General features: G+C 45.3%; 1 protein-coding gene and 1 long non-coding RNA gene across 2 annotated transcripts in view; both read left to right on the top strand.

Annotated features, from left to right (window-relative positions):
* The first annotated feature begins 3,196 nt into the window (after positions 1-3,196).
* Positions 3,197-7,566, top strand: LOC116736626 (uncharacterized). Its single transcript, XR_004342636.1, has 2 exons — positions 3,197-3,873; positions 4,121-7,566. It is a non-coding gene; the product is annotated as an uncharacterized LOC116736626 (long non-coding RNA).
* Positions 7,567-9,676: 2,110 nt separating this feature from the next.
* The window catches only part of LOC116736700 (protein O-mannosyl-transferase TMTC2-like), a 52,689-nt gene continuing 51,433 nt past the window's right edge, over positions 9,677-10,932 (top strand). The window contains exon 1 of the mRNA XM_032589359.1: positions 9,677-10,085. Coding sequence (XP_032445250.1) covers positions 10,003-10,085 — 83 coding nt within the window. The 5' untranslated portion in view covers positions 9,677-10,002. The remainder of the gene's footprint in view (positions 10,086-10,932) is intronic.

Below are 10,932 nucleotides of genomic sequence, written 5' to 3'. Positions count from 1 at the left end.
TTTCATACTAATTATTTAGGGGACTCCACTTGTGTAGCTTAATTTCAACATAAATACAGCTGTGCCGGGGCAGGACTCCGATGTTTGCCAAGGGAATAAAGCAAACATGTGAAAGAAAGACTTTTAATCAGACGAGACCAAAATGATATACATAAACATCCATCCATCCATCCATCCATCTTCTTCCGCTTATCCGAGGTCGGGTCGCGGGGGTAGCAGCTTCAGAAGGGAGGCCCAGACTTCCCTCTCCCCAGCCACTTCTTCTAGCTCCTCCGGGGGAATCCCGAGGCGTTCCCAGGCCAGCCGAGAGACATAGTCCCTCCAGCGTGTCCTGGGTCTTCCCCGGGGCCTCCTCCCGGTGGGACGTGCCCGGAACACCTCACCAGGGAGGCGTCTAGGAGGCATCCTGACCAGATGCCCGAGCCACCTCAACTGGCTCCTCTCGATGTGAAGGAGCAGCGGCTCTACTCTGAGTCCCTCCCGGATGACTGAGCTTCTCACCCTATCTCTAAGGGAGAGCCCAGCCACCCTACGGAGAAAACCCATTTCGGCCGCTTGTATCCGCGATCTCGTTCTTTCGGTCATGACCCAAGAACGAGAGGGTGGGAACGTAGATCGACCGGTAAATCGAGAGCTTCGCTTTTTGGCTCAGCTCTCTCTTCACCACGACGGACCGGTACAGCGCCCGCTTGACAGCAGACGCTGCGCCAATCCGCCTGTCGATCTCCCGCTCCCTTCTTCCCCCATTCGTGAACAAGATCCCGAGATACTTAAACTCCTCCACTTGGGGCAGGACACCCCCCCTGACCCGGAGAAGGCACTCTACCCTTTTCCGGCTCAAGACCATGGCCTCGGATTTGGAGGCACTGATCCTCATCCCGGCCGCGTCACACTCGGCTGCGAACCGCTCCAGCGAGAGCTGCAGATCACGATCTGATGAAGCCAAAAGGACCACATCGTCTGCAAAAAGCAGAGATGAGATCCTAAGGCCACCAAATCGGATCCCCTCAACACCTTGGCTGCGCCTAGAAATTCTGTCCATGAAAGTGATGAACAGAATCGGTGACAAAGGGCAGCCCTGGCGGAGTCCAACTCTCACCGGAAACGAGCCCGACTTACTGCCGGCAATGCGGACCAGACTCTGACACCGGTCATACAGGGACCTGACAGCCCGTATCAAAGGGCCCGGTACCCCATACTCCCGGAGAACCCCCCACAGGGCTCCCCGAGGGACACGGTCGAACGCCTTCTCCAGGTCCACAAAACACATGTAGACTGGTTGGGCGAACTCCCATGCACCCTCCAGGACCCTGCCGAGGGTGTAGAGCTGGTCCAGCGTTCCACGACCAGGACGAAAACCACACTGCTCTTCCTGAATCCGAGGTTCGACTATCCGACGGACCCTCCTCTCCAGGACCCCTGAATAGACCTTGCCAGGGAGGCTTAAGAGTGTGACCCCTCTATAATTGGAGCACACCCTCCGGTCCCCCTTTTTGAACAGGGGGACCACCACCCCAGTCTGCCAATCCAGGGGAACTGCCCCCGATGTCCATGCGACATTGCAGAGTCGCGTCAACCAACACAACCCTACAACATCCAGAGCCTTAAGAAACTCCGGGCGGATCTCATCCACCCCCGGGGCCCTGCCACCGAGGAGCTTTTTAACCACCTCGGCGACCTCGTCCCCAGAGATTGGAGGGCCCAACCCAGAGTCCCCAGGCTCCGCTTCCTCAGTGGAAGGCATGTTGGTGGGATTGAGGAGGTCTTCGAAGTACTCTGCCCACCGGCCCACAACGTCCCGAGTAGAGGTCAGCAGCACACCATCCCCACTATAAACAGTGTTGGTGCTGCACCGCTTCCCCCCCCTGAGACGCCGGATGGTGGACCAGAATCGCCTCGAAGCCGTACGGAAGTCTTTCTCCATGGCCTCTCCAAACTCCTCCCACGCCCGGGTTTTTGCCTCAGCAACCGCCCGAGCCGCATGCCGCTTCGCCCGCCGGTACCCATCAGCTGCTTCCGGAGTCCCACAGGCCAAAAAGGCCCGATAGGACTCCTTCTTCAGCCTGACGGCATCCCTCACCGAAGGTGTCCACCAGCGGGTTCGAGGGTTGCCGCCGCGACAGGCACCGACAACCTTGCGGCCACAGCTCCGATCGGCCGCCTCGACAATGGAGGCACGGAACACGGTCCACTCAGACTCCATGTCCCCCACCTCCCCCGGGACGTGTTCGAAGTTTTGCCGGAGATGGGAGTTAAAGCTCCGTCTCACAGGGGATTCCGCCAGACGTTCCCAGCAGACCCTCACAACACGTTTGGGCCTGCCAGGTCTGACCGGCTTTCGCCCCCACCACCGGAGCCAACTCACCACCAGGTAGTGGTCAGTGGACAGCTCCGCACCTCTCTTCACCCGAGTGTCCAAGACATACGGCCGCAGATCCGATGAAACGATGACAAAGTCGATCATCGAACTGCGGCCTAGGGTGTCCTGGTGCCAAGTGCACATATGGACACCCTTATGCTTGAACATGGTGTTCGTTATGGACAATCCATGGCGAGCACAGAAGTCCAGCAACAGAACACCGCTCGAGTTCAGGTCGGGCGGGCCGTTCCTCCCAACCACGCCCCTCCAGGTCTCACTGTCATTGCCCACGTGAGCGTTGAAGTCCCCCAGCAGAACAAGGGAGTCCCCAGGAGGAGCACTCTCCAGTACCCCCTCTAAGGACTCCAAAAAGGGTGGGTAATCTGAACTGTCGTTCGGCCCGTAAGCACAAACGACAGTCAGAACCCGTCCCCCCACCCGTAGGCGGAGGGATGCTACCCTCTCGTTCACCGGGGTAAACCCCAACGTACAGGCGCCGAGATGGGGAGCAACAAGTATGCCCACTCCTGCCCGACGCCTCTCACCTTGGGCAACTCCAGAGTGGAAGTATGTCCAGCCCCTCTCAAGGAGACTGGTTCCAGAACCAGAGCCGTGCGTCGAGGTGAGACCGACTATTTCTAGCCGGAACCTCTCGACCTCACGCACTAGCTCCGGCTCCTTCCCCACCAGAGAGGTGACATTCCACGTCCCAAGAGCCAGTTTCTGCAACCGAGGATCGGACCGCCAGGGTCCCCTCCCTCTGCTGCCACCCATCCCACACTGCACCCGACCCCTTTGGCCCCTCCCACGGGTGGTGGGCCCATGGGAGGGTACATAAACATTCCCTCAGTAAAATATTGTGGCGGCAGCATTATGCTTTGGGGATTCTTTTCTGCTAAGGGAAAACTGAAGCAGATCAAATTTGTTTGGAAGATGTATAGAGCCAACTAAAGGGTAGATGTGAAAAGAAACCTTCCCAGAGGCTAACGGCTCGAAACTTTTAAAATAAACTGACTTGAGTTGCATAGTGTTAGTAACGGAAAAGTGAATTTTAAACAATAAAAAAAATTTAATTGGCATAAATTTTATGTGCTCTGTTTCAGTATTCACCATTGAATCATTAATGATTAAAGCAGATGTTTCAGAACCCTTTTTTTAACGCAGAAAGCATTAATTCTTACAAAAATAAGAGAAAGCAAAGATCCTGAACTAATTAAGCCTGAAACTGTTAGATCTGCTAGATTCAGAGCAGATTGATATTAACCATTTCTTCCTATCGCACACCTTCTCCTGCGTCCTCCGTCTGTCGCTGTGGCTACAGCAACTGGCACATCTGCAGCCCATTCACAGGGTTCGCGTAGCTGTGGCGGTGAGACTACACACATCCCACAGCCTTCTTTTATTTTTATCCCAGTTAAGACGGATCGTGGAGCTCTGGGATGTGTCCAGGCCGAGTTCGGGAGCTCCGACAGCCTGCCGCAGCGGACAGACGAAAAGGAAAGCAAGTCACAGATGTGAGCGTGGCTTGTGTTTTTTTATTTTGGGTTTGGGGGTCCACCATCGCTTGGGGTTTTGTTTTCGCTGACTGAGTCACATCCTGTCAAACCTGCCTTGATGGTCACACGCATGTTTGTGCAACACTCATCCAGCCTCTTTCAAGTATCCACGCAAGGGGAAAAAAAAAACGCCACACACGAATCTGCTGCCAGTTTACAATGGGAGGGTAGGTAAACTCCAATTTCCTGGCTTTGCATTTAACAGATGGCAGGAAAAGGTTCTCAGGATGTGGTGAACGCTTTGAGACACAAATAGTCCGAATGAAGAAGGCCGTATCACCTACAAGGACTTTTCCCTGCCAGGTAGGAATTGGAGGAAGCGGAAGGGAAGTGAAGGCAGTCCGTCTTACGTATTGGCTTTTGGCTTTGATGAGACTTTCTCACAGAGCAGCTTGAATCCAGGCCTCTGTAATCCTCTCTGATTTGCAAATTCATCTCCAGAAATCCCTAAAGCCCAGGGCTTCATACGTAAAGCTTTATCTGATTTTGTTAGAGTGTAATTAGAGTTTGGAATTGGAAGGAAAATAATGGGATTTATCTTCTCAACACTGCCAAAAAAACAACAAAAAAAAAAGTGGAAAAAGTTGTAGAAGAAGGATACAGGATGCTTTGTATGAATATTTGAAGAGCCATCCCCTTTGAAATATATTTCCTCTCAACTCAGATTCCTTCCAGGAAGCTTGTTTGTCATGATATCCTCTTTTCAGTGTGACTTTTTTTTTTTTAGGGAAAGGTGTGATAGCAGGCTGCCATCAGAAAGAATGGGGGCAACATCTGCCTGTTCCTTCACTGGCACATTGTCTTCGCTGCTTGATCAGATGTCTGCAGTCCCAATCAGCTTGTGGCAGATTTAAATAACCGTTACCTGTCATATTTATCTGACAGACTACTCTAAATGTTTGGGGGTTTTCCACTCTTTCCACAATTTTGATTTGCCATGCCACAAATGCCAGTGTCATTTATTTGGGGATTTAGGTCATGAACCAAAACAAAGTAGATTGAATTTCCATTTCTTCGCCTAAATATTATAAATGGCATGCACACAGAGTTAGCTCAAATGACAAAATACCTTTACTCCCGTTTGCTGCAGTTGGAGCTGAAGGTGTTTGGAGTTTGCCTCTTGTCTGTTTGTCCTTACTTCTGAAATTCAGTTGGATTTGTGAACACAAATGTTAATATTTTTTAAACAAATTCTCATTTGCCTTGAGGTCTGGTCTGGTCTTTGATTAGGCCATTATAGCACATGTATACAGTATGCGTTGGTCCAAACCATTTCATAGTACCTCTGGCTGCATACTGAACCTCCACCCCACTCCTCTTCCAGAACCGTTCGCCTTGTATTTAACTACATCCAACTTTTCATCAAACCTGACAAGCTTCCCTGGTCCTGCACAAAATTTTAATGAAATTACTTCTCACCACATCTCTATAAACACCAGATCTGTGGAGTGCAAGATAAATAGTTGTTGTGTTTCAGCTACTTTACTGATCGATACTCCCCCTTGTTCAGCCAGCAGAACGGACATCTGCTTAGGCTGAATACAAAACGCAACCTTGCAAGTTTTTCCCTTTTCCGTCTGTTCTTCCCGACCTGAAGAAATAAGTCATATTAGATCAATCTAAAATGTCTTATGATAGAAAACAGACATGACTGGAAAGCAAATTCGAGTAACATATTTGAAACTCAGCTTGTGAATTCATCTGTAAAAAAAGGTTTTCTGTTTTGACAGCCACAACCTGTTTGCATTTGTCTACTGGCTGTGACACACTGAAGCTAAAGTGTAAAATGAACTTTGATGAAGGCTGAAACGTCAATTGTTGAAACTGAGATCAGATCATCGGAATACAGAGCACTAAAAAAAATGCAATTATACTTAAAAATTTATACAGGTATTTCTATCATGTTCTTCAAGCTTTGGGGAATTTAGCTTTTCCCCTAAGCTTTCTCCATAAGGATTGGTATCACATTATTTTCCGTTCTAATTAAAAAAAAAAACTTTCAAAGCCTGTTTGCGGCATTTTTCTTTGCTTTCATGAACAAAACAAATTACCCTTCTCAAAAACACCACGGCTTTCAACAGTAGCCCATGTTAATTAGCCTCATCTACCAAAGTTACCTCCTAACCCAAACATTCATCATGTTCCATCCAGTTCAGGATGAAGTTTACTTTCTTTGTCTTCCTGGGCAGAATTAGGAAGTGGCAGCCGCGTTGGGGTGGATTTTTATTCGGAAGCAGATTGTAAGTGGCTGCTGCTCTGCTGCTGATATTAATGGCATCTATTTTTGTGAGACCAGAGCGAAGCCCGGTCCCTCCAACCCTGATCGTCTGTTTCCTGTGTGATGTTTATCTACTGGGGTGGAGATGCCGCCGTTCCGGAGTGAAAAGCATCGTGGAAACAACCGCCGCTCACTCTGAACGACTCACGTTGTGAAGATGATCACTACTGAGAGCATCAGAGGGATCAGACGTGTGGTGAAGAACATACAGACAGAAGAAATTGGATCTTTAATTTAAGTTTGCCATAAAATCTGCATTTATTCAGATATGTGTTTGATGTTCATTTGTTGATAAGGTACTATTTCTGATAGTCTATTTGGGTTTTATGTATTTTCCCTCAATTTAAGATATGGTCCAGATTTTGAGACTTAGAAATTTTGGTCATCCTTACATCTTTGTAGCTATTGCCCTTACATTTGTAATAGTTTTGTCAGATTGTTATTATCCTCCCTCACTTTCCAGGCATTTGTAATTATTTTACTTCATTTTGTCCGTTTGATCTTGTTTAGGGTAATGAGGAGTGTTTTTGGCCTACATACAAATGTGTGTCTGGAAGTTAAATTTTCGTCCCAAAAGAATAAGTTAGTTGAAATTGAGAGTAAAGCGATAACACAATATGCTTAAAATGTTAGATTTTCCATTTTCCTTAGTCATTTTTATGCAACATATGTGTATGATTTCTACATAGAATGACACTGATAATGTAAGAGATATTCTTTTAGGGTGTTTTTTTGTATTTTTGTAATTTTCAAATTGCATGCATTTGTTTTTTTCTGTTACTTTGCGTTAAACGTAATTTCCCATTGAGGTAAATAATTTAAACCTAAAGACAAACTTTAAATTGTTCTTTAATTTAAAAATCTACATAAATTTAATATAGCTGGTCTATAAACAAGCTATTTGGTTTCAGGAAGCCATGTTGCTTTGTCGCCTTGAATACATTTTGTTTAGTTGGATCAACGGCAGAAATTGCTCTCGTGCGGAAAAAGGTCGTAAATCTAAGTATAAAACATTAAAGTTTTTGGCGGTCACCTGACAAAAAGTAACACTAAAAAGGTATAAATAATTTTCAAAGAACTGCATTCAAATGCCTGTTAGATTGTTTAAGAAAACTGAGATTTCATTGTGTTTTAAGTCTAATTTAAAACTTGATCCTTTCTTTGTTGTTTACTTAACTTTATTTTGTGGATGAATTGATCAGGTTGACTACATTATCTTGCAAGTTGTCTTGTGCGTTGTGTGTTTTTTTGTTGTTGTTGTTTTTTATGCTATATAAATTTGTTAGCATAAATTTTATGCTAACAAATTTCCCTCAGAGTGACAATAAAAGTCAGAACTGAAATAAACTGGTCTATCTCTGTTCTGAATCACAGTTTGATTGTTTTGGTTCCTCTGTACCGTTTCGGCTGTTTGGGTTCTTGCCTGACTGGCCAGTTGTGTAATCTGTCCAGGACCATGAGAGGTGATGACAAGCAGACTCTTTCATATCTTACATTATTTCAAGCACAAAACTTAACAGCACAGCTGTTAATAGGTAAAGCATGCACATTCATGTCAAAGATGTCACACGCAGACATAAGAAAAGAGATTGGACTCAAGTCAAATATGCAACAAGGTTTCTTCATGAGCAGAACAATGTATGGTTCGAATAAGGACAGACACTTCCTAAAACCACAGAGACTAAACAGAAATATATTCACAAAGTCTGTTTTATTTAGTTTTTTTTTTCAGAAATTAGTTGCTAGATCACATTGATGTCATAATGACATAATGTAATGCTGCCTGGTTAGGAAAGAAGCATTTTACAAAAATAAAGGCATCAGTATCTTGATTTCTTCAGTAATCTTTTCATCACTTATGCAGTTTGCTGCTGTAAGGAAGACTAAAATGACTAAAAGTAAACATGTTTACTCATCTTTTAGGTTCTTTGTCTAGAAAGCCAACAACAATGTAACCTATGAGGTCTTCTTACCTCAGAACACAGAGATAAATTCAAATAAAGTCTCCTATGCGTCTAACAATCAGGTCCAAAAGCACTGCAACCGTTTCTCCTGAAAAACCCAACAGATTCCACGAGGTTGAGGTCACGCTGTATTCTGAATCAGGTCACTCTTACAAACGACTCTAACCTCCCCTCATGATGCTCCGTCACCATCTCGGTAATTCTGAGCCAACACCTGTGTGCGCCACACATCCGTCATCAACCATCTGTTTCTGTTTCTCCAAAGCTCTGCGGTGCATTTACACCCGCCGGAGCTCCAACTGTGGGACAGGTTTCCGTCCGGCTGGTAGCCAGCGGGACCAGGTTGCACATTTCCAAGCTGATGCCCATATACATGCAAGCCATAGGCTGAAAGGCGAGGGTTCATTCATCATGCTCAGGACCCCCTGTGTTTAGCCTCTACACAGAGACGATGGGGTAGGTTAAGGGAAAATCAATCAATATTTTTAATTCGTTATAAGCGATAATGTGAAGTGAGGTCTTCTCTGGCCCCTCAGCATTTAATTTAAATTGATTATGAAGCAGACAAGTGCATACAGCTTTTTGCTAGTCAATGTAAAGTAACTATAGGGATTCATGGAAGTCTATATATACACAATTCACCAGGAATAATTCTGTTGGGTTTGTTATCTTGTGAATTCACCTTTTCTAAAAGTCACAACTGAATATGCATGAATTGGGGAAATCATTGCTATTTATCATAGGAATTGAACACAACAAGGACATAACGTTAGGACCTTAAATACTGAGGATTGCTGACAGGATGCAGGTGATTGGTTGCTAAATTGAGAGAAGGCAAACAGGTAGACTGAGGTAGAATATGAACCACTAACGCTAAGATGGACCATTAACAGAGACTCAAAGAAGGGCAGAAAATATCACTGATCTACAGAATACAACCGATATTCCAAAGCAAGACATTTGGAACAATAATAAGACATTTGGAACAATAATAAGAATATGGCATTCCTAAATCTGGGTCTAAATAAACAAGAAAATAATCAAAATGCAAACGAACGCAGACAGGTAGATGAGACAGGTTCTTGGAGATCTAGTTCTACAAAGTGTGACCTATGGGGTTCCGTCCATAGCCGTCTGCCACGTAAAATTAATATAAAATACATTGGAGTTGGAGGTTGTAGTAATATTGTGAAATGCTTCAATGGATGCTTTTGTAATGAAACTGTATGAGATAGCTTATTTTCAAATATGTTCACAATGAATCACAGATTACTTATTCATGTGGCATGGATGTTTTAATATTAAAAGCTCAGCTGTATATTGTTGAAGTTGAAAATAATTCAACACTTTAAATAATAAATATAGATAGATATCATTTTAAACCTGTTCCCCTTCCCCTCCTCTCTTCACATTTGCCCCACAGCCTCCTCCTGCTTTTGTCTACGGTGTCGTACCGTAAAACGGTACTTCCAAGAACAATCTCAGTGCGCATGCTCAGTCTTAGCTGAAAAACCACATGCGTCTTCCTTCTCCAGCCTCTGCTCCAGCACCAGAGCAGCGAGAGAGGGAGATGCGCTCATTGACGACACGGCAGCAACGAAATGCGCACAGCTCCGCTCCCGGTCCGGGGATAGCAGAGCCCTGACCCCTGCTCTCCTACCGCGATGGGTTAGAGGGGAAATGGCAAACTTTGACACACTTTGCTTGACACCGGGGAATCATGCCCGGAGATCCGTGCTGCCGAGCGGCTCCGCTCAGAGCACAATAACAGAGAAGTGAGAGAGAGAAGGAGAGAGAGCCGATTCTATTTTCTGACTGTTTCTATTCCGTTTTGGGCTTTGAGAGATGATCACGGAGCTGGTGTGCACCGCCGTGGCTGTGGGTCTCTATCTGAACACGCTGGACGCAGATTTCTGCTACGATGACAGGTAGGGTTCGCCCACGGAGCGCAGCAGCATCATCGCCCGCTCCTTTTTTTTTTTTTTTTCCTTCCTGTCAGCCGCTTTGCGTTTGGAGGGGACGACTGGTTTGCCCTCACCTTTGCTGCTCACATGTCTTTCTGTGAACACGTATAAATCATTGCTTTGTTGTTGTTGTTGTTGTTGTTGTTGACTTTAGAGAGAATGGTTGATTGATCTCTGGATTACGAAAAGAGGGGGGGGAAAAACCTAACTGGAATGTGTTGTATTGCATTTTAAGATAATACAATAATATATGATTTTTCTTTGTTTGAAGGTAAAATTGAAGTGCAAATGCGGCAAGAAATTAGCTATGTTTTTTTAATAAATACGTTTTAACACATTATAGTTATGGAAGCCCACATTAACATTTTTGCTGCAAAAAGTTGTGATCTGCATGCAGCCTACTGCACAATCAGTGATGCTCTTTGTGTTGGAGCTGCTCAAACATGCCTGCTTCAACAATGCCCTGCACTCTGGGGAATAAAGCTCATTTAAATCAGAGTAGGGAGTTTTGCACACAGCTGCAAGAAAGATGTCCACATTTTCTTTTCCTTTTTTTTTTGTGGAGGTCCAATCAGAATGAAAAGTTGCTAACATGATGAGCAGGGCCCTCTGCTATATTAATCATCCAGTTTAAGAGCCTTACTGAGAAAGTAATTTTTTTTTCTCCAAAGCAAAGCAGATTTTGACAGCTCAAATGTTAAGGCATGACTGAAAATATGTCAAGGTTAAAGAGGTTCTGCTTACTGCCCTAAAATTTAAGCAGTCAGTGTAATTCATTGCTGATCTCTTCTATTAATGGGTGTTCTCTTAT

The sequence above is a fragment of the Xiphophorus hellerii genome, chromosome 17 (genome assembly GCF_003331165.1).
Source record: "Xiphophorus hellerii strain 12219 chromosome 17, Xiphophorus_hellerii-4.1, whole genome shotgun sequence".
Taxonomy (NCBI): Eukaryota; Metazoa; Chordata; class Actinopteri; order Cyprinodontiformes; family Poeciliidae; genus Xiphophorus; species Xiphophorus hellerii.
Note: the sequence above shows the minus strand (reverse complement) of the source record. Positions and strands in the feature narration are given on the sequence as shown.